Here is a 24,620-nt window from a genome sequence, read left to right as displayed (position 1 = left end):
GGGACCTTGATTTAATAAGGGAAGAATATGTCACCAAATTGATACAGGTACTTAATAAAACTGAGGAAAAAGTGGCTTGTAAGTCTCCCTCTCTTCCACAGGAACCCACCCACCCATACAGGGTGGGGGATGAGGTGGTGGTCGAAACACTGAAGAAAGAAGAACTCAAGGTGATTTGGTATATGGCCCACCCATTACCGTGGTCGCAGTAATCAGAACAGCTATACTGACCGAACAATCTCCGACGTGGATCCATGCCACACGAATGAAGCTGGTAAAAGCAAGAGAGGAGGCAGAAACGGAGGCAGACAGCATTGGCCTTGAAAAAGGCCCAGAGGTACTAACCGGGGCAGGCAGCCCTGACCTCCAACGAGGCCCAGAGGTACTAACCGGGGCAGACAGCCCTGACCTCCAACATGAAGATCCTCTCCCCCTGTTTTTGATTAAGATTGCAATGGCCTCGATGACTTTATTGAGTTTACTAACCAATAGTAATAGGTGTAGTACCATTATGTGTTATTCCTTGTGTGAGACGAATGCTTGAAAAGGGGATCTCTAATATGTCATTATATCAAACTCTCTTATCCCAGGAGGATCGAAGCCCAGAAGGGTATAAAAATTATCTATCATCATATAGAGAGAAAAGGGACAAGAAAGGAAAGAACCATGTAGTGTGATACACTAAAGGTTCTAAGAGGGGATTTGAAGGCAATCCATGTTATACAACATGTAGAAGCTTCTTTGTTTGTGTATCAGTTTCTGTTCTCTGTAAAAGGAATCTTATCTCTTTGGCACTACTCCCGGACAATATCCCAAATATGGAAGTTCCGCTTTTTGATCTATTTGCCTGTAGAATAGAACGTGTTAATATATGATAGGTTGAATAAATAACTTACATTGATATGCTAATAAAGGGGGTAAAACCCCCTCTATATAACCTGTGTGCAATAATAATAAACTTTAGAGCGTTCATTCAGTACATCGTTGTTGTGTCTGTTATTCCCTACTGAGTGAAGCGCTCTCCTGACGTCAGAACAAGATTCAAACCAAGCCGATACCAGAAGTTCGGTACCAGGGGTACCAAGTGGGACGTTGAGATTTCCTATCAAGCGGGGCCCGGTGCAATAGAATACAGTGACTGCATCGGGCCCTGCTGCCATTACAAAACAAGATGCTGGTCCCCAGCCCCTCCTCGCTGATACACCTCCGACCGAGCTGTGCAGCATGCGGTCGGCGGTGTATCGATGTAAACTGCAGCATTCGCCCCATAAGATGCACTGCCATTTTCCTCCCACTTTTTATAGGGCAAAAAATATGGTAAGTATTTTGCCCAAAAAGGGTGTTTTTTTAATAACAGAATATAACAGCAGTATATAATACTTGAATTTCACACGTACAGATGCAGCAAGGGCTGTACAATTTTGCATTTTGCCCAAAAAGGGTGTTTTTTAAAACCCAGAAAATTATAGCTGTATTTCTATCTTAAATTGCACACTGACTAATGCGGCAGAGGGCCCAGATGGAGGGCATTGCAAAAAATGGGTGTTTTTTAAAACCCAGAAAATTATTGAAGCATTTCAAGCTTGTTTTTAACAATCACAGATATAGCAAAGGCTGCAATATTAACTTCTTAAGGACATAGGGCGTACAGGTACGCCCTTGTGCCCTGGTACTTAAGGACACAGGGCGTACATGTACGCCCTGTGTATTTTCGATCACTGCCGTGCGGCTGGCAGTGATCGGAACCCGGTGCCTGCTCAAATCATTGAGCAGGCACCTAGGCTAAATGGGCGGGGGGGTCCCGTGACCCCCCATGTCGGCCATCGCGGCAAACCGCAGGTCAATTCAGACCTGCGGTTTGCTGCGATTTCTGCAGTTTCTGATCCCCGCGGTCCCTGACCGTGGGGATCAGAAACTTTAGTATTCCTAAAATATATCTGTATCCCCCCCCTGCACCCCTGAGTGATTTTAGCCCGGTGGGAGGTGCAGGGGGAGGGTTGCGGGCGGTGCGGGAGGCGGGCGGTGCGGCAGGCGGGATCGCGATCCCCCGCCCGCCTCCCCTTGAATAATCGTTGGTGGTTAGTGGGTATAAATAGTGAAAAATGGTGGCTCACTGAGGACGTGATCACAGAATTGGTGCTGCTAACCCGCAAGAGGGACACCCACCCTCTGGTCAAAAAACAGTAGCTAAGAATAGATAAGGGTGAGCACTCGACAAATGGCACTTGGAAATTAAAAGTTTAATTAAACACTAAAATATTAAAATACAATAAAATAATATACTACTAGATGAAGGATAAAACGGTATAGACAATTTCATATATAAACAATTCACATATGTTCATAATTCGCATAAATAAATACACATTAGACCTATTCAGTATGCGTGACTTTTGATATAGGTTGGTTCAATCAATAGCCTGAATAGGTGATCCCATTCAGCTGTTTCTTGGAACAGTTGGATAATCAGTTGGTACAGCTCCAGTAATAATGTATTGATATATATTTTTGTTCACTCAATGTCCTCAATAAGTGATCCTAGTCAATTGTCTCTTACAGCAATTAGTGCTGGATAATAGGTAAAGGCACCTCCAGTGACGTCATTCAATATCATACAAATTAGTTTGATTTGGCGTTTGCTGGTCTCCAATATAGTGCCGGCCTAACCGGTATAAGAGCAGATTGCGGAGGTAGCAGAATCTTACCTCCCTCGTGTCTGATCTCCAATATAGTGCCGGCCTTACCGGTATAAGGGCAGATTGCAGGGGTAACAGGATCTTACCTTCCTCGTATCTGTCCCAAACTTTCCTCTCATCCGGTGCGGGTGCCGCAGGATGCAGCTAGCCCGGCTCTGCACGCTGCTTCGTGAACTCACCCACTTCTCGCGGGAATTGAGATTCTCTTCCGGGTTAGTCCGATCACGTGATCTGTATCCAACGTAACAGCATAAACAAAGTAGCGGTCTTTTCCAAGTTATTGAATATCTCGCATGGCCATGCAGATTATTGCGGAGGTATTTTCTTCTTTATAACAGCGATCCAGTCCAGACGCGTTTCGGGAGCTCTGCTTCCCTTCATCAGTGGTATCGCTTCTGTAACAGACTCCGCCTTTTATACCCACAATCTAGATCAAAACTGTGGATACCTGGATTTCACTGGACCATAAATACTCTGTTGCGGTTTGTATGCGTTTTATGTGCGTTTTTGTTAGCACTTATGCGTTTTTTTATAATATAAATGCATTTTCTCATACTGAAGCTCTTGTATAGAGGAAAAGATAGTCCAAGATTGCATAAGTGAGATATTTGCAATCTAAATTTCCAATTTTGTTTTTGGCTTATATTTTTGGCTTTTTTCTTTCCTATTATTTTTTCTAACAAATGGAGTTGTATATATTCGATATCCTTTAGTATATAACATAAATTCATAAAAATATAAATAGTTTATAAATAATTAAGATTGTTTAAAAATTTGTAAAAGATTTATTACGATCAAGAGTATTCATATCATTACAAATGAGACATATAAATAAATGCGATGTCAGCCGTTTAACCCTTTCCATACCGTGGTCCGTACGGACCGCTGTATGGAAAAGGTTAACAACTCAGGGAGCTCCCTCCCTCTCCCATCGGGGGGCTGCTGTGCCTTTGCAGCCCCCTGATGGAGAGAGCTCCCAGACAGCCCCCCGACAGCCCCGTCCTTACCCTTCCCCGTCTGCACAGTTCTGACCAGTACTGAGCAGACGGGGAAGCTTCCCATGGCAACAGGACGCCGTCTCAGGCATCCTGCTGTCCATGGTGCTGAACAGATCTGTGCTAAAAGGCATAGATCTGTTCAGACAAAGTGTAAAATACAGTACAGTACAATATATAGTGTATTGTACTGTATTATACAGACATCAGACCCACTGGATCTTCAAGAACCAAGTGGGTCTGGGTAAAAAAAAAAGTGAAAATAAAGTAAAAATCAAAAAACACATTTATCACTGATTAAAAATGAAAAAATAAAATTCCCTACACATGTTTGGTATCGCCGCGTCCGTAACGACCTGATCTATAAAACGGTCATGTTACTTTACCCGAACGGTGAACGCCATAAAAATAAAAAACTATGATGAAATTGAAATTTTGCCCACCTTACTTCCCAAAAAAGGTAATAAAAGTGATCAAAAAAGTTGTATGTACGCCAAAATTGTAACAATCAAACCGTCATCTCATCCCGCAAAAATCATACCCTACCCAAGATAATCGCCCCAAAACTGAAAAAACTATGGCTCTTAGACTATGGAAACACTAAAACATGATTTTTTTTGTTTCAAAAATGAAATCATTGTGTAAAACTTACATAAATTTAAAAAAAGTATACATATTAGGTATCGCCACGTCCATATCGACCAGCTCTATAAAAATATCACATGACCTAACCCCTCAGGTGACCACCGTAAAAAAATAAAAATAAAAACGGTGTAAAAAAAGCAATTTTTTGTCATCTTACGTCACAAAAAGTGTAATAGCAAGCAATCAAAAAGTCATATGCACCCCAAAATAGTGCCAATCAAACCGTCATCTCATCCCGCAAAAAATTAGATCCTACTTAAGATAATCGCCCAAAAACTGAAAAAACTATGGCTCTTAGACTATGGAGACACTAAAACTTTTTTTTGTTTTAAAAATTAATTCATTGTGTAAAACTTACATAAATAAAAAAAATTGTATACATATTAGGTATCGCCGCGTCCGTGACAACCTGCTCTATAAAATTACCACATGATCTAACCTGTCAGATGAATGTTGTAAATAACAAAAAAAAAACGGTGCCAAAAAAGCTATTTTTTGTTACCTTGCCGCACAAAAAGTGTAATATAGAGCAACCAAAAATCATATGTACCCTAAACTAGTACCAACAAAACTGGCACCCTATCCCGTAGTTTCTAAAATGGGGTCACTTTATTGGAGTTTCTACTCTAGGGGTGCATCAGGGGGGCTTCAAATGGGACATGGTGTCCAAAAAACCAGTCCAGCAAAATCTGCCTTCCAAAAACCGTATGGCATTCCTTTCCTTCTGCGCCCTGCCGTGTGCCCGTACAGCAGTTTACGACCACATATGGGGTGTTTCTGTAAACTACAGAATCAGGGCCATAAATAATGAGTTTTGTTTGGCTGTTAACCCTTGCTTTGTAACTGGAAAAAAAATATTAAAATGGAAATCTGCCAAAAAAGTGAAATTTTGAAATTGTATCTCTATTTCCCATTAAATCTTGTGCAACACCTAAAGGGTTAACAAAGTTTGTAAAATCAGTTTTGAATACCTTGAGGGGTGTAGTTTCTTAGATGGGGTCACTTTTATGGAGTTTCTACTCTAGGGGTGCATCAGGGGGGCTTCCAATGGGACATGGTGTCAAAAAAAACAGTCCAGCAAAATCTGCCTTCCAAAAACCGTAAGGCATTCCTTTCCTTCTGCGCCCTGCCGTGTGCCCGTACAGCAGTTTACGACCACATATGGGGTGTTTCTGTAAACTACAGAATCAGGGCCATAAATAATGAGTTTTGTTTGGCTGTTAACCCTTGCTTTGTAACTGGAAAAAAAAATATTAAAATGGAAAATCTGCCAAAAAAGTGACATTTTGAAATTGTATCTCTATTTTCCATTAAATATTGTGCAACACCTAAAGGGTTAACAAACTTTGTAAAATCAGTTTTGAATACCTTGAGGGGTGTAGTTTCTTAGATGGGGTCACTTTTATAGAGTTTCTACTCTAGGGTTGCATCAGGGGGGCTTCAAATGGGACATGGTGTCAAAAAACCAGTCCAGCAAAACCTGCCTTCCAAAAACCATATGGCGCACCTTTCACTCTACGCCCCGCTGTGTGGCCGTACAGTAGTTTACGGCCACATATGGGGTGTTTCTGTAAACGGCAGAGTCAGGGCAATAAAGATACAGTCTTGTTTGGCTGTTAACCCTTGCTTTGTTAGTGGAAAAAATGGGTTAAAATGGAAAATTAGGCAAAAAAATGAAATTCTCAAATTTCATCCCCATTTGCCAATAACTCTTGTGCAACACCTAAAGGGTTAACAAAGTTTGTAAAATCAGTTTAGAATACCTTGAGGGGTGTAGTTTATAGAATGGGGTCATTTTTGGGTGGTTTCTATTATGTAAGCCTCGCAAAGTGACTTCAGAGCTGTAGTGGTCCCTAAAAATTGGGTTTTTGTAAATTTCTGAAAAATTTCAAGATTTGCTTCTAAACTTCTAAGCCTTGTAACATCCCCAAAAAATTAAATATCATTCCCAAAATAATTCAAACATGAAGTAGACATATGGGGAATGTAAAGTCATCACAATTTTTAGGGGTATTACTATGTATTACAGAAGTAGAGAAACTGAAACTTTGAAATTTGCTAATTTTTCCACATTTTTGTTAAATTAAATATTTATTGGTGTTAAAAAAAATAATTTTTTTGACTTCATTTTACCAGTGTCATGAAGTACAATATGTAACGAAAAAACAATCTCAGAACAGCCTGGATAAGTCAAAGCATTTTAAAGTTATCAGCACTTAAAGTGACACTGGTCAGATTTGCAAAAAATGGCCTGGTCCTAAGGTGTAATAAGGCTGTGTCCTTAAGGGGTTAAGTACTTTGCCCAAAAAGGGTGTTTTTTTAATAACAGAATATGACAGCAGTATATAACGCTTGAATTTCACACTGACAGATGCAGACAAGGCCGCAAATTAAGTATTTTGCCCAAAATGGGTGTTTTTTTAATACTAGAATAGCACAGCAGTATCTAAAGCGTGTATCTCACACTGACAGATGCAGACAAGGCCACAAATTAAGGATTTTGCCCCAAAAGGGTGTTTTTTTAATAACAGAATATGACAGCAGTATATAACACTTGAATTTTACACTGACATGCAGCAAGGGCTGTAAAATTGAGTATTTTGCCCAAAAAGGGTGTTTTTTAAAACCCTGAAAATTATTGCTGTATTTCTAGCTTAAATTGCACACTGAATAATGCTGCAAAGGCCACAGATGTAGGGTGATTTTTTTAAACCCAGAATATAATTGCAGTAGTTCAAGCTTCTATTTGAATGTCACAAAAGCTCAGATGCAGTGCTGTTGCACAGAACTTGCATAAAATGGCCGCCGCCGCCCACCTAGCTAACAGACGGATGAAAGTTATTTTTCTGGGTCACTGGGCTCAGGGCAGGGTAAAAAGATTATGCACTGTACTCACAAAACAAAATCTAGGTAGATCGCTGAGTTAACAAGCACTTCTGATTAAAGATTCTTTCCTATTCTCTCCCTCACACCAGCAGCATCCTCTCCCTACACTAATCAGAGCAGAGTAGGCATGGCTGTGTTGGCTTCTAAGGGCACAGAGTTAAACGCTTGTTGATTGGCTGCTCTGCAGCCTTTCAAAAAGCGCCATAAAATAGCCGAACACCGAACCCGAACTTTTACTGAAATGTTCGGGTTCGGGGTCCAAAAATCCTAAAGTTCAGTACGAACCCGACCTTTACAGGTCGGGTTCGCTCAACCCTATTTAGGACCCAATTTGGGGTATTTTTTTTTAGTCTGAAGATGTCATATGGCCTAGAAAGAGACTGTGGTGCTCACGAAGCACCGCAGCCTCTTCATACAAAAAAAAACTAAACTAAAATGGAGAGAGGGACACAAGTTGGGTAGACAGCCCTGGGCCTATCATGCACTTAATCCGCCCCTGCCAGTGAGTATGGTAATAACCATTTACAACCCAGTTTTTACAACATCTTTTGTACACTAGGTTTGTATAGAATATATTTTCAGGCATGCATCTGAGCAACTGCTCAGGAGGCAATGGCAAGATGGCTTCAGTTATTTATTGCTCCCTGTTACTCTTTGACTTTGATACTGTAGAAGCATATACATGGCCTGAGTTCTCAGGAGGAAGCATGCGACCCAAATATGGATTACGCCATGAATTTCTTTGATGTATATCGCAAGATAGGGGTTTTATGTGTGACCTCGGCTGGAGAGGACGCTGGCCTTTTCCTGACCCCTCTATCGGTTCTGGTCTGTGAAAGATTTGTGTAGGACCCTAACGCGATCTTCAGGTTTTATGATAGGAGTCTCTGTGAAGTGGTTCTGTCTTACTGTTTTATGGCTACAGAGTTCCGACCTGGCTTTGGGAGGGGGACACGGACGAGGAAATGACCCACTACAGGTATGTAGAGGGAGGGGTGCATACTCCTAACAACAATTTTGATATCTGGATACCTCTATCAACACACTGCCCATAATAGACCAGTCCTATCCAGGAACGGACTGGGAACTTAAAGTGGCCCTAGAAATAAATAAATAAAAGTTGCCCCATTTTGTAGGCAGGTCCAAATTAACAGAAGGTGGGGCAACACAAGTAGGAGGGGTCAAAAATACCAAAGTGCAAAATACCATCACAGCAAAACCAAATAACACAGTGTAGCACAATATACTGCCCCCAAATCTGGCCCTCTGTGGTGACCATCAGTGTCTACCATCTTTTGTCCTGCTTCTTGTCTATGGAGCAGGGGCTTAGGAGTTGATGTGCACAGCAGTTGAATTCAATAGGGCATGTGCTGTCGCTGGCCTGGTACATGAGGACCTGATTCTCACAGCGTTAATTACTGTTAGGCGCTCAAGATGTACCTGGTCATTGCCAGAGATGAGGACTTGAGTGGGCCCCTGGGGCATTGGCCCACCGGGAAATTAATGGTTTTTATGGTATTTATCTATAGCCAATCTGTCTGATCCTTGTCTGTAATGCGGAACAATAATAGGACATGTTCTATTTTTTTGCGGAACAGCCACGTGGACACGGAATGCACAGGGAGTAATTTCCATTGTTTTTGTGGCCCAATTGAAGTGAATTGTTCCGCATATGGGACACAAAAAAACACACACAATGGACATGGACAAAAAATATGTTTGTGTGTATGAGCCCTAACACAGGAACAACTGTATGTGACTGCACTTCCTGCATCTCCTGTAACAGGTAAGTAGTTCTTTCTTATTTGGTATAAACCACACAAGGCAGAGAAGGTCCTATTTCTATTTTTGAAACGTTTCTGGATATGGGATGGGGTTGCATGGACCAACCTTGCAATAAGGCAGGGATCAGCAACCTCCAGCTGTTCTGAAACTACAACTCCCAGAATCCTCCTTTTACTACTGTGGGCGTTACCAGAACAGCCAAGTAAGTTTGCATGCTGGGAGTGCTGATCCCTGCAATAAGGTATTCCTTGATATCACAGCTAGCACTCTCAGGCTGTCATCTACTTTACACCAGGCCTCAAATGCTTTTATTTATCTTTTAACTTGGATGTAACCTATAGTAGTAATTATAATTAGAAACGTAAACAGCACATATTGTCAGGATATTGGCGACAAAGCGCAGACACCGTCCAGGCCACGCCCACCGCAGGAGGCGGGGCGGCGCGTGCGCATTGCGCCACCATAATTGTGGGACTGTCTTTCACTTCTCATTTCCTGAATCCTGAGGAGCTTGTGGTGACGACGGAGATTGAGCAGCCAACATGAGTGATAGCGGGGAGCAGAATTTCGGCGAGCGGGTCAGTAGTAATGTATATTGGGATGTATTGTGCGATGATTTGCGTGCTTGGCGTTACTTGTGTCGCCGCCAGTGTGTTGTTGTTTTTTTTCCACGTTAGGCTTCCGTCGGTTTATCTAAGACCATGATAAAGTAGACCCTTTTAGTATAAATCGGAGTAATGCACCAATATCCGTGCGGGATGGTGAACGCGTACTGGCGCTGCGAGCTGCTTGTTGGCGCCGGAGAGTCGGACGCCATTTTGTGAGCTCTCGTGTAAAATGGCTTCGCGCTGAGCAATGCGGTGACCTTGTGCACGGTCGGAGGAAGCCTGCTTCACTATGGTTTCAGTGTGAATTTAGACTCCCGAGGCTACCGGGGTTAATCTAGAACCTTCTCTCCAGAGCGGGATTTCGGACTCTTGTAGCGTTATGTGCGGTGTGAGGTTGTGAGGTTGAACGCCTCCAGTTCAGCTTCTCTCTGTATTCTGTGTTACAGATCTTTCCCATAATTATAGGACCGGCTGGGACAGGGATTAGAAGGGTATCTCCCCTTACACACGAAGAATGCGCCCACCCAGACCCCTTATATGTAATGATGCCTACCCCGCGTTGCATCAGATCCCTGCACAAATGCCATGGCATCTCCCAGTTGTGTGCATCAAAACATATTGGTGGGGAGCAGGCTGCAACTGGGATGAGCCTCCCTACCGTCACCCGCGATGCTCATCCTCATCATGGCCTGCTAATGGCTGCCCTCGTTGCTGGATGTTTTGATTAGCGTGACGGGGAGATCAGAACATCTGGCAACGGAGGCAGCCAATAGCAGGCCGTGATGGGGAGCAGGTAAGTATCAGCTATATTTAAGGCCAGAACCCAGGTGCAAAGTGGCAGATGCGGGTAAGTCTGCCAAATACGTGCACAATTCTGTAGCGGCTGTTTCCACATTTGCAAGTTACAGGGCCTGGTTATTAAACTGACTGACTTTACATATGTGCTAATCTAACAGTCTTTCTCCCTTCTTTCTAGGCACCTCCGTTTTTGTAAAAAAAAAAAAAACTTTTCTTTTATCCAAATGAGCCTCTAGGAGCAATGGGGGCGTTGCCACTACTCCTAGAGGCTCTATTCTCTCCTCTGGATCACATGAATGCTGCCTGGCCAGAGAACAGCATCTAGGAGCAGCAACTCCCCCATTGCCACATAGAAACTGCTAGCTTCAGCTGACATTAACATACGTGTAAAGTCAGGCAGTTTAGTAATGTTCCTAATGACAACCCCCTTTAAAGGGGTTGTCCAGATTCATTTTCCGGGCAGCCCCCTGATATAAGCATCGGAGCATTTCATTGTCCTATGCTCTGCGCTCAATCGTACAGGGCAAAGGCTTTTTCTGGAGATCCGGTGACTTACATTGCTAAAGCCCCCCCCAACAGAGCCGATGTCACAGGGAACATGGCTAGGTGGAAGCCTCCACCTAGCAGCGTAAAAATCTAAACCAAAAAGTCCTTGCCATGTGTGATGGTGAAAAACGCCAGAGAACCAAACCCCCACAATGATTCATAAATACATACTGGGGAGCAATATCTTTATTAATTTAATAACAAAATAAGTCATCTAAAATCAGCCACAGCAACGGCAGGCGCATATGAGGAGGAGATAACAATGGTCATGTAGTGAAAAGTCCTAGATAGATGGGTATATCTATCTCTTGATTACAATATTCAAGTCTGTCACCCACAGTGTGTACTGTGTACATTCAATATAAAGTGCTTAGTGCTGCTTGAAAAATTCAAATCCCAAAACAATAATGAAGACCGAAATAGTATAAAGGATCAAAGGAATTGCACATATCAGGAAGACTAACCCTATATAATAGTATTGTTACTGCAGGTAAACAAAGGGCCTGAAGAGAACCAGGGAAATGAGGAAATAGTTTTTATTTTATTTTTTATCAGAAGAACCTAGGGTGGGCCAGAGGGGTGAAAGGGGAGGGGTTTTGTATGAAAAGCACCAAGGGGCCTGGGCACCAGCCGCATGAGCGCCGCCCCAGGACACCTATAGAAGTGAATTAATATATTGAATAAAAGTGTTATTCTGAGAAAATCGGTAATGGACAGCAATATGGAAGGTAGCATTCTAAAGGGGAATGTAATGGAGATCCTGATGTTGGTGTTCTAGAATGGTGATTTTAGGTGAGAGACTCCCTTTAAAGGGGATGTTTGGTTGTAGGTGGACACTGGGCAGCCTTCAGGATTAGCCTGTAATAGTGGTAAGTACCTGCCTGGTAGATCCTGCGCTGCATTGGTGATGTAATGTCTATGGCGCTGCCAGAGACTGTTTTAGAGGCAGGTACTTTGCGTTGTACCCACAGCCCAGGCAGTGCTATAGACCGCCTATTTGTGGTGGTGAAGTCACTGGGCTCATAGTGAGGAGAAGCCAGGGATGACACTGGCAGTAAACAGGCCTTGCGCTGCACAATGCAAGGGGGAGTATTGAAGCAAGGAAATGCTCTGATGGTCCACTCGTATATAGTGACAGAATAAAGTAGAGCTTATATCTGGTTAATCCGGAGAACCCCTTTAGCTTTGTGTATGCATGTTTGAGTTGTGCTGTATATGGCGATGGCTGTCAGCCGCTCATAAGACCACCCACCCCATGTCTGAGCTCACAAAAAGCAGTTATAGTGTGTGTATATCTGCCCTATAGCATCCTTTCTGCAGACAGGTAAGAGATGGCCCCACCATAAACCTCTAGATCTACAAATCTCCACTTCCCTCGCAAACTGTTGGCTGGAGTATACAAAATGCCAACTGCTGTTTTTGAAGTTTCTCTTAAAAACCGGTTTAGACGCTAAAGATACATAGATGTATGCACAGTGTAGGCCTGTGTTGGCTCCGGCTCTCCAGCTGTGGTAAAACTACAACTCCCAAGATGCACCCTTCTCAGAACGCCACAGAAATGAATGGAGCATGCTGGGAGTTGTAGTTTTACCACAGCTGCAGTGCCGGAGGTTAGCCGTCACTGGTAGACAGCATAACTATAGTTTCTTTTAAATTGCTGTAAATGGTGTGTGAAATACCCCTTTCACATGGTAAGTAAATTATCTGCACTGAATAATGGACAAGGTGTGGACGTTAACCCCTTCCTAGACAATGTACATGTGCCTCATGAGCAGGTAGACCCTAGGTTTACAGCACAGTGATGGTGTTCAGTAGAAGAGCTGCGCCATCAGCAGTGGGTGACATGCCATGGCTAGGAATACGAGAGCATTAATGGCAAGTTTGACAAAGGCACTGCCATCCCCATCTGTAATCCATAGAATGCAGATGGGTTGTCGCTTAAAGGGTTTCTGTCACCCCGCAAAACTCATTTTTTTTTTTTGGATAGTTAGATTCCTCATAGTGCGATATAGCAGAATATAATGCTCTTACTTACTTTCATGCGGCCGATTCTTTATAAAACGAACTTTTATAATATGTAAATGAGGGCTCTACCAGCAAGTAGGGCGTCTACTTGCTGGTAGCTGCTGCTGAAATCCGCCCCCTCGCCGTCTTGATTGACAGGGCCAGCCGGGATCTCCTCCTCCGGCCGGCCCTGTCAGTAATTCAAAAATCGCGCGCCTCGCGTCATTCGGCGCAGGCGCTCTGAGATGAGGAGGCTCGTATCCTCAGCACTCCCTCAGTGCGCCTGTGCCGATGACGTCTTCTTTTTCGGTGATGTCATCGGCGCAGGCGCACTGAGGGAGTGCTGAGGATACGAGCCTCCTCATCTCAGAGCGCCTGCGCCGAATGACGCGAGGCGCGCAATTTTTGAATTACTGACCCGGCCGGAGGAGGAGATCACGGCTGGCCCTGTCAATCAAGACGGCGAGGGGGCGGATTTCTGCAGCAGCTACCAGCAAGTAGACGCCCTACTTGCTGGTAGAGCCCTCATTAACATATTATAAAAGTTCGTTTTATAAAGAATCGGCCGCATGAAAGTAAGTAAGAGCATTATATTCTGCTATATCGCACTATGAGCAATCTAACTATCAAAAAAAAAAAAAATGAGTTTTGCAGGGTGACAGAAACCCTTTAAGGCATGCCCTCGAGGCCCACAATGTTTTTACACCTATTGGGTCTAGAGTCAGAGCGTAATAGGAATCCTGCCGTCATAAAGCTGGCCATGCACATTGCTAGTCTCTATCTGGTGTCTGACTATAGGGCCACTTTCAGATGGGTGCGTCCACCCTGGGAAACGCTCCATTTCCCGGATAAACACTGCTCATCTGAAGTGGACTTGCAACATTACAATTTTATGATGTGAATTTACTGAATTAGGGCTCATGCACATGACTGCTGTTTTTTGCGGATCTGCAAAAAACGGATGCCGCCAGTGTGCCTTCCGCAATTTACGGAACAGGAGACCCATTATAGAGATGCCTATTATTGTCCGCAAAGCGGACAAGAATAGGACATGTCACATAATTTTTTTGCGGGGTCATGGAACGGAGCAACGGATGCGGACAGCACACAGTGCTGTCTGCATCTTTTGCGGACCCATTGAAATTATATGGTTCTGTATACAGACCATATACGGAATGAAAATACGGTCAGTACATGGAACGCAAAAAAAAGATTGTGTGCAAGAGCCCTTAGTCACGTCACTGACTACGGCTCGGCAGACTGATGGTCAGGGAGGCATTCACAACATCCTGTTTAGATGAGCAGTGTTCCTTCCAGAGTGGTGGACCTTTATCAAGCACTTTATGCTACTAAAGGGCACCACAATTTGTGACTGACATTCTCACCACTTTTCTGAAGTGCTGCTAACAGGGGTGGGGGCTTCATGCCACCTGCTGCATTTACTATAACTGGCAGAAGTTACAGCTGAAGCTGACATGGCGCAGAGTACCTAATTAACAGGCATCTGCCTCTTCATAAATTAGGTGCATCTCATGCCAGTGCAGACATATGGACACGCCAGCCTGCATAAATGTCTGAAACTAGCCTAAGGGCTGTATTACATTAAAAGATTTTGCAAGCGATTGTCATTGCTTGTCTCCATACTAATTCATTATTTGCCGGTAGCAGATTGTGATTACATAACAGGATCTGCTACTGGAAAACATCCTCCGATCCTAATGACGCCCCCTCCGCATTGTGATTGACAGGGCCAGGGAATGGAATCGTTCTCTGCTGGCCCTGCCTGTTACCATTCAAAATCTGGCGCCTGCGCCGCGGCCGTACCTGTCTTCAATCTGAGCAGGCGCACTGAGAGGCGGCCACTCGCTCGGCCGCTCCATCCTTAATGCGCCTGCGCCGATGACGTCACATCTACACCAGGCGCATTGATGAGCGAGCGGCCGCCTCTCAGTGCGCCTGCGCAGATTGAAGATGCGTACGGCCGCGGCGCAGGCGCCAGATTTTGAATGCTAACAGGCAGGGCCAGCAGAGAACGATTCCGTTCCCTGGCCCTGTCAATCACAATGCGGAGGGGGCGTCATTAGGATCGGAGGATGCGGCTGCTACCAGCAAGTAGCCGCCCTACTTGCTGGTAGCAAGGTAATTAGCATATTTTAAAAATAGCTTTTTATCAAATTCTACTGAACGAAAATGATTATTTAACTTATGTATGCAGAGATCGCAGTGGAGGGGTTATTAGTAAACAAAAAAACTAACCGGTTTAGTGGGTTGACCGAAGCCCTTTACGCATGCTTTAAAATTGTAGTTGCCCGATGAACTGGTAATCGGCAACATTTTTAGGGCAGAGCCAGATATCTTCAAGTGTAATAAAGCCCTAAGACAAGAGCCTCGCTGCTGTGCTCTGCGCTGGACCTTTCCATTTTTGCAGCGCCTTGCCCCCTCAGCCAGAAGCCCAAGATGAAAGATGAGCATGCTATTTAACCCCTTGTGTCCTGTGCAGTATTTCTACATGACTGTTTTTCAGGATTATGAAGACTGACAGTGAGGACAACAATTTCTTCTGTGTAGCATTAAAGGGGTTATCCAATATCTAACATATGAACGGCCCCTTGTATGGATTATACTTGCCTTCTTGGCAACCGTTATATCTTCGCGGTACTTGGATAATAATCTTTATTTATATAGCGCCAACATATTCTGCAGCGCCTTACAATTCAGGGGTTAATGTACAAACAGTCATAAATAACATAGCAGCAGACAAGTCGATTATTACAACAAGAGGAATGAGGGCCCTGCTTGCCGGAGCGTACAATCTGAGGGGATAGGGGTGAGACAAAAGGTAGAAGTGCTTGTTATGTACGATAGTCCAGCCATCTTGGGAGAATAGGGGAGCAGATATAAAGCCACATGAGCCGGTCAGCAGCCAATATACGAAGAGCATCTTGGTGCAGTGGAGGCTCAGCTTCAGGGAATGATAAATGGGCTAGGTCAATGGAGGTGATAGGCCATCCTGAAAAGATATGTTTTTAGCAAATGCTTAAAACTGCATGTTGTGATTAAGCCTGATTTCTTGGGGTAGGGCATTCTAGAGAACCGGTGCAGCTCTGGAGAAATCTTGGAGCCGGGAGAGAGAGGTTCGGATTTTTGTGAAAGTCGGTCGTAAGTCATTGGCTGAACGGAGAGCACAGGTAGGGTGGTAGAAAGAGATGTAGGGTGGTGGAGGGCTTTGAGGACGAGCAGTTTGAATTGGATTCTATAGTGTATGGGTAGCCAGTGCAATGGCTGATACAAGGCGGTGGCATCAGAGTAGCGGTTGGACAGATGGGTGACATGGCTGCTGCATTAAGAATAGATTGGAGAGGGGAGAGTCTGGTAAGGGGGAGGCCAATTCATGGTGAGTTGCAGTATTCAAGGCGGGAGTGGAGCAGGGCAACAATGAGTTTTTGTTTCCATAGTGAGAAAGGGGCGGATACTAGAGATGGTTTTTGAGGTGCGGGAGAGAGACTGAATATAGGGGGTGAAAGAAAGATCAAACCACCCAGAGACAGGGTGAGCAGCCAGAAGCAGGCCATGATGGTGACCAGCCTCAAGGGGGCTGCGCAGGGATCCGGAGCGATGCGGCTGCCAGGGAGTTGATAAGTATAATGCATACAAGGGGCCTGGGCATATTTTAATTTCTAGGTTTAGTGTTCTTCTAATGTTGTGCAGGTGCTTTGGTGTGCCACCCAGTAAAACTGCGCGTGACCACCTGCAGTGGTGCAATTCACTTGACTGCATTGGTAACATCCAGACCCAGTGGAGACTGGAGTGGTGGGATATTTAAAAGAAAGGTAAGGGTTTTCTTGTTTTACACGTAGCCCCATGCTCTGTCAAAGCATAAAATAAAAGCCTGGTAAGCCTGTTTCCCCATTTTAAACTGTATAGATCTAAAGTAAATTATATTTCTATTGATGCAATTTTTCCTGCTTTCTCTGGTCAGTTATCCTTTCATTGGCTCAGAAATCAGCAGATTGTAACAATGTCTGTATACCTAGCTGGTGTAGTAACAGTTTTAAATTGGATAAGGCTACTTTCACACTAGCGTTTTTTGCTGGATCTGGCAGGGTTCAGCAAAAACGCTTCCGTTACTGATAATACAACCATCTGCATCCATTATGAACGGATCCGGTTGTATTATCTTTAAAGGGACACTGTCACCTGAATTTTTGGTATAGAGCTGCGGACATGCACTGCTAGATCGCTGATGGCACGTCCTCAATTTACATTCCCCATAGCTCTCTGTGCTTTTATTTAGCTAAAAAAACGAATGTATATCTCCAGGTGACAGTGTCCCTGTAATATAGCCAAGACGGATCCATCATGAAAGTCAATGGAGGATGGATCCATTTTCTATTGTGGCAGAGAAAACTAATCCGCCTCCATTGACTTGCATTGGGGGTCATGCCAGATCCATCTTGCTCCGCATCCCAGGATGGAAAGCAAAATACAACATGTTGCAGTTTGCTCTCCAGTATGGCAACGGAACGGAATGCATTTTAGAGCATTCAGTTCAGTTTTGTCCCCACTGACGATGAATGGGGACAAAACTGAAGCGGTTTTTTTTTCCGGTATTGAGCCCCTATGATAGAGCTCAATACCGGAAACTAAAAATGCTAGTGTGAAAGTACCCTTACTCTTGAGATTCGCCTTCAGTAGAAAAAGTGGTTCTGTATTTATTTTTTTGCCCTGTAAGACGCACCTAGTTTTTAGAGGACAATGAGAAAAAATTTCATTAGAACTCGGCACAGACCCAAATTTGAATAACCCCCAATCAGACCTCCGCTAATAGCCCCAATATAAATAAGGACCCCCGTTTCCTATATCAGCCTCAAAGCAAATAAAATAAATCCACTTACCTTTCCTCCTCTGGATGCCGCCGCTCCTCTCTTCCTGCCGGGCTGCGCTGGGACCCTGCAGCAAGCACAGCTGAGGACCGGGGAGCTCTGGTTCTCCCAGCCAGGCTCTATTCAGCTGCAGCTGAGCACTGGCCTCAGTGGTGCACCAGGCTAGGCCACTGATAGGCTGAAGCGGTTGTGTACACTTCAGTTGTTGTGAGCCAAAACCTCAGATCAGGTATAATAGATAGAGAGAGATATATCTATATCTCTCTATCTCTCTCACATGGTTTTGGATCAGAATAACTGACCAACTAACTGAAGTGTGAACTCTGCCAACTTGTGGTTTGACTGTCTTGTGCCACAAGTGGAGGAGCCATTGCAGAGTTTTGATGTCCTTTGATGCAGGCGCTGGGCAAGGACCCAGAAAAAAATTAAATTTCATTGGAAACTTAACTTACAACATCTTTCAGGGATAAAACCCCTTCAGATACAATAAGTGCTCTTAAGTAGTAGCTAGAATTGATGGTATTCTTGTGTAGGGAGTGCTGATGTCTAATTACTGAGACTCAACTAGCACATTCTCTAGAAGTTTTATATCGCACAATTAAGGGCTGTTGGGTGGCCATCTTGTGTGCCAGGGATCTTCAAGTAGCTTTCTTTCCCCCCCCCCCCCCCCTCAATTTAGAAATCTTTGGATAAGGCTTCCTTGGTTTAGCGTATAGTCTAGTCCTTGAGGAACATGGATGTCAACCTCATGGCCCTCTAGCTGTTGCAAAACTACAGCTCCCATCATGCCTGCACATCCTACAGGTATCATGGTATGCTGTGTAGTTTTGCAACAGCTGGATGGCCATAAGTTTGCCATCCCTTCATTAGAATGACCCGAGAGACTTAAAAGGCCACAAATCTGAATCGCCTTGTTATAGAGCAGGAGAAGCTGAGCAGATTGATATATAGTTTTGTGGGAAGAGATTCAGTAAAAGCTGTAGTTTATGCATTAAAAGGGTTGTCCGAGTTATATAAATATGTGCCCATGTAAATTATAAAAGTATTAATAGGTTATAATTTAAATTTTATTTCTATAGTACCTGGATTCTGCAGGGCCGATGCGGGTCACGTGACCAGTGACGTCATCCGCAAGGCTCTGGTGGTGACGTCTCGTGTACAGGCTTCTCCTTGACACGAAACGTCGGGCTACTGTGAGGGATTGAGCCTGCGCGATCCTCACCGCTCCAGCTTATCCACTGTAGTGCCCGCCCCCTCCCTCTGTGGCTGCAGGCAGCGTGTGTAAACACCAGAGCCTTCACCCACTTCGGACCTCAAAGCCGCCTGTCTGTTTCACGCTGACAAAGATCAAAGGTATTCAGTTCTTTATACATAGTGCTGAGTTCTACACATGTAGCAGTGCTTGGTTTGTTAGGTGTAGTAGAGATGTAACAAGGCAGAGACCCTCAAATGGGACAATGCTAGAGTTTTATTTTATAGTAGGGGAGCAAAATTTGTCACCTGTAGTAAAATGAGTTCTTCCAATATATACCGTAGGAGATTGATATGCAGGTGTAAGAAAGCTCAGATGTATGAGGGCTGTGTTTGTTAAATGAGTTTGACAGCTGAATTTATCAAATGAAGTGTAGGTGAGCTGAGCTATAGCAGTGCTGACTTTGTCAAATGTAGCAGAATTCCGTTTTTCTGATGTAGCAGTGCTCAGTGTGTATGTGTATATACATATATAAAAAAAACTTTGCAGGTTGAAAAAACATGATATGCTACACTTTCCCATCCTGCAAAGTACTAAAAAAAAGTACTCCATTAAATGAGAACAACAAAAATAAATGGCGCTGGTGTGAATGGGACCTAATGGGTGGGGGTTTATGCAGGGAACCATTACTGGTCTAACAGCAGGCAATCATAGCAAAGTGATAAAATCCAGTCCAATATGGCGGATCGTCCCTGTACTTTATCACTTGGCTATAATAGCCTGTCTGCATTCACTACATACTGCACCACATACAGTTGTGGCCAAAAGTTTTGAGAATGACACAAATATTAGTTTTCACAAAGTTTGCTGCTAAACTGCTTTTAGATCTTTGTTTCATTTGTTTCTGTGATGTAGTGAAATTAGGGGTGCACCGAAATGAAAATTCTGGTCCGAAACCGAAAATTCAGGATGCCCTTGACCGAAAACCGAAACTGCCTTTTTGCCCAAATACTTTTAAAATACTTTTTTTTATGATTTTATTAATTCTTTTTCATGAATGAAATTCATCTGTGGGTGGCGCTGTTATGGAGGGGGTGATATGTGCACTGTTATGGGCATAACAGTGCACAGATCCCTTTCCCCATAACAGTGCACAGATCCCCCCTCCCCATAGCAGTGCCATAGACCGATCCCCCTACCCATAACAGCCCCGGCCCTGCTGCTCACAGCAGACTAATCACTCACTGCATCTTTATTTTACCTTACAATCGTGACGCTCCAGTAACAACTCTGCAGGCAGAGCGGAGGGCGGCGTAACGTCACTTACTCACGTGACTCACCTGCTCCGCCCACTTTATGAATGAAGGAGGCGGAGCAGGCGCGTCACGTGAGTAAGTGACGTTACTCCGCCCTCCGCTCTGCCTGCAGAGTTGTTACTGGAGCGTCACGATTGTAAGGTAAAATAAAGATGCAGTGACTTAAAGTAAACCGCCCGCCCTGTGCGGGTGACAAATCCCACAAATCCCAAACCCCATATTTTCTGCCGATATGTACCAATATCGGCCGACATTGATTAGGCCCATTTTCGGCCGATATTTTCGGCCGCCGGAATTTCGGTGCACCCCTAAGTGAAATATAATTACACGCACTTCATACGTTTTCAAAGGCTTTTATCGACAATTACATGACATTTATGCAAAGAGTCACTATTTGCAGTGTTGGCCCTTCTTTTTCAGGACCTCTGCAATTCGCCTGGGCATGCTCTCAATCAACTTCTGGGCCAATTCCTGACTGATAGCAACCCATTCTTTCATAATCACTTCTTGGAGTTTGTCAGAATTAGTGGGTTTTTGTTTGTCCACCCGCCTCTTGAGGGTTGACCACAAGTTCTCAATGGGATTAAGATCTGGGGAGTTTCCAGGCCATGGACCCAAAATGTCAACGTTTTGGTCCCCGAGCCACTTAGTTATCACTTTTGCCTTATGGCACGGTGCTCCATCATGCTGGAAAATGCATTGTTCTTCACCAAACTGTTGTTGGATTGTTGGAAGAAGTTGCTGTTGGAGGGTGTTTTGGTACCATTCTTTATTCATGGCTGTGTTTTTGGGCAAAATTGTGAGTGAGCCCACTCCCTTGGATGAGAAGCAACTCCACACATGAATGGTCTCAGGATGCTTTACTGTTGGCATGACACAGGACTGATGGTAGCGCTCACCTTTTCTTCTCCGGACAAGCCTTTTTCCAGATGCCCCAAACTATCGGAAAGAGGCTTCATCAGAGAATATGACTTTGCCCCAGTCCTCAGCAGTCCATTCACCAAACTTTCTGCAGAAGATCAATCTGACCCTGATGTTTTTTTTGGAGAGAAGTGGCTTCTTTGCTGCCCTTCTTGACACCAGGACATCTTCCAAAAGTCTTCGCCTCACTGTGCGTGCAGATGCGCTCACACCTGCCTGCTGCCATATCTGAGCAAGCTCTGCACTGGTGGCACTCCGATCCCGCAGCTGAATCCTCTTTAGGAGACTATACTGGTGCTTGCTGGACTTTCTTGGATGCCCTGAAGCCTTCTTAACAAGAATTGAACCTCTTTCCTTGAAGTTCTTGATGATCCTATAAATGGTTGATTGAGGTGCAATCTTAGTAGCCACAATATCCTTGCCTGTGAAGCCATTTTTATGCAACGCAATGATGGCTGCACGCGTTTCTTTGCAGGTCACCATGGTTAACAATGGAAGAACAATGATTTCAAGCATCACCCTCCTTTTAACATGTCAAGTCTGCCATTTTAACCCAATCAGCCTGACATAATGATCTCCAGCCTTGTGCTCGTCAACATTCTCACCTGAGTTAACAAGACGATTACTGAAATAATCTCAGCAGGTCCTTTAATGACAGCAATGAAATGCAGTGGAAAGGTTTTTTTTTTGGGATTAAGTTAATTTTCATGGCAAAGAAGGACTATGCAATTCATCTGATCACTCTTCATAACATTCTGGAGTATATGCAAATTGCTATTATAAAAACTTATGCAGCAACTTTTCCAATTTCCAATATTTATGTAATTCTCAAAACTTTTGGCCACGACTGTACATGCGTGTGTATGTAATGCAGATCTTCTGCCTGTATGAGCTAGGAGATGATCATGTGACAGTGTTTGTATGTTAGGTTAGTATGTGCAGAGCAGGGGGCGGGGAAGGTCAGATTATTCATGAGGGAGAGCTCAGGCATTGTTACACGCCCCACAGCTTTGCTACAACATGTAAACAAAGCAAGAACTACAGAACTATGTAAAGGTGTAAGTAGGGGTGTGCGATATGTGATATAAATTTTGGCCACGATATGGATTTTCGCCATATCGCCGGACCACGATATGATCACGCTCTCTGCACGCACCATTTTCTCCTGAGCCGGCACAGTGGAGGAGGGAGTCCCTCCCTCCCCACTGTGCGTGGCTGCCACTGAACACCAATGAGGACAGAGGAGGAGGGGAGGGACTGTGGCCACGGTGCCACCAATGAATGTGCCGGTCATATCCCACATCATTGGTGGCAGTGGGCAGTTCCGATCGGAGGGTCATATCCCACAGGGTCGTCCCCCCCCCATCATTGGTGGCAGTGGGCAGTTCCGATCGGAGTCCCAGCAGTGTAATGCTGGGGCTCCGATCGGTTACCATGGCAGCCAGGAGTCGCGCTACTGAAGTCCTGGCTGCGATGGTATGTTAGTGAGGAGCATTATACTCGCGTGCGCCGTGGCCGCTGGGCGCTCCTTCTGTCTGTGTGGCGGATTGCTAATGCTTATAAGCATTAGCAATGCGCCGCACAGACCTATGAGAAGGAGCGGCCACGGTGCACGTGAGTATAAGGCTGCTCACTAACATACCATCGCAGCCAGGACTTCAGTAGCGTCCTGGCTGCCATAGTAACCGATCGGAGCCCCAGCAGTACACTGCTGGGACTCCGATCGGAACTGCCCACTGCCACCAATGATTGGGGGGGAGGGGGACCCTGTGGCCACTGCCACCAATGATTAATACTGGGGAGGGGGGTGGGTTTGAGTTACCAGAGGGGGCGGATCAGAGGCTGGGGGGGGGGGGGGCACATGAGGCTGGCTGCCATGGTCAGCTGCCTGCTGTTGTGTGCACAGGGCAGCAGGGAGAGTGTAAAGTCCTATTCACCCTAATAGAGCTCTATTAGGGTGAATATGACAAGGGTTCTAGCCCTTAAGGAGGCTAATAGTTATTAAATAAAAAGTAAAAAAAAAAAAAGTTTAACACCCCCCCCCCCCCTATAGAAAACAATATATCGCACATTCTTAAAATTATATTGCAATATAGATTTTAGGCCATATCGCCCACCCCTAGGTGTAAGTATGGTTTAACTGTCACACTTAGACCCTAATTTAAATTTTCATATATGTAGTTACTAATAACATGATATTCCAGAATCATTACTATTAGACTGACTATTAGCAACCAGTCTGCATAAAACTGCAATTTCACTATTCAGTTAAGATGGCCGCCACTGCCCTCACCCTGAGGATAATCCTGCCTGCCCTCACTAGCCAGTAACACTAGCCCCCCAAAAGTGTCAGTAACCAGAGCCCTCCCCCCCTAAAGGGTTAATCTCCTCCTGCAGCACAAAGGGGTCCTCTTACCACATGTTGCTTTCATTTATACACTGAGCAGATGGCAGATCTCCCTTCCCTGTTGTGCGCTGGTTCAACTCTGCATTCTCCAGCTCTGCTGAGTGAGGGAGCGTCTGCCAAGCGCAGGGACAGGGAGAAGTGCGCACAGCCCAGGCACTGTTATCAGCTGCTGGGGAGGACCTGGCTTTAATCATTTACTTACAGTCCCTGGCTGTCATTACTATGTGACCTTGCACGCAGCCTGCTAATGCATCCTCTATCTGTCCTGTTGAAGGACAGACCATGCCTAGCAACCCTGTTTTAAGCACAGGTAAAAGTAGGCAGTATAGGGAACAAAACTGTGCAATTAAGGGGTAATTGAATACACAGTGAAAAGTTGAAATAGGGCCACCAAGGTGATATTAATCAACAATCCAATACTCCAAAAAAAGACAGTTATACTTTAACTAATGTATATGTATGTCCTGATGAGTTTTATATTATATATATATATATATATATATATATATATATTTTCATTCTATATCTCTCTCTATCCATCCCTTTTAAGCATATCTTTGCTTTTTTTCCCACTTCCTGTGAATAGCAATTGGTACAGGGAAGAGTTATCAGTGACTGAAAGCTGTCTGTATGTACACATCTATACACAATGCCATCAATCACTGATAACTCCTCCTGTACAGACAGGAATTGTCAGGAGGTGATATAAATTACAGTTTTTACTGAAGCTTTTCCCATAAAACTATATATCAATCTGCCCGGCTTCTCCTGCTCTACAACATGGTGCTTTCAGATTGCGTTTTGTGGGTAGGGGTCCTCTATATTTCCTGATAGTCAGCACAAAAGTCCAGGGTCTCCATAGGAACTATTGTGCAGCAGGAGGACAGGAGTTTCCTGCGCACACACTCCGGCTCCCCTGATCTCCGCTGGGGAGAGCT

At 44.4% G+C, this 24,620-nt stretch overlaps 1 protein-coding gene across 3 annotated transcripts in view; it reads left to right on the top strand.

Moving 5' to 3' along the window:
• Window positions 1–9,453: 9,453 nt before the first annotated feature.
• TRA2B (transformer 2 beta homolog) overlaps window positions 9,454–24,620 on the top strand; it is a 29,499-nt gene continuing 14,332 nt past the window's right edge. For 2 of the 3 annotated variants that reach the window (XM_040439643.1, XM_040439642.1), the window contains exon 1: window positions 9,454–9,585. In XM_040439643.1, the coding sequence (XP_040295577.1) occupies window positions 9,550–9,585 (36 nt within the window). In that variant the 5' untranslated portion in view covers window positions 9,454–9,549. The remainder of the gene's footprint in view (window positions 9,586–24,620) is intronic. The other variant, XM_040439644.1, reaches the window with a different exon arrangement.

This window comes from Bufo bufo, chromosome 7 (assembly GCF_905171765.1).
Source record: "Bufo bufo chromosome 7, aBufBuf1.1, whole genome shotgun sequence".
NCBI classification, from domain to species: domain Eukaryota; kingdom Metazoa; phylum Chordata; class Amphibia; order Anura; family Bufonidae; genus Bufo; species Bufo bufo.
The sequence above is the reverse complement of the archived record's forward strand: the minus strand, read 5'-3'. Positions and strand labels throughout refer to the sequence as shown.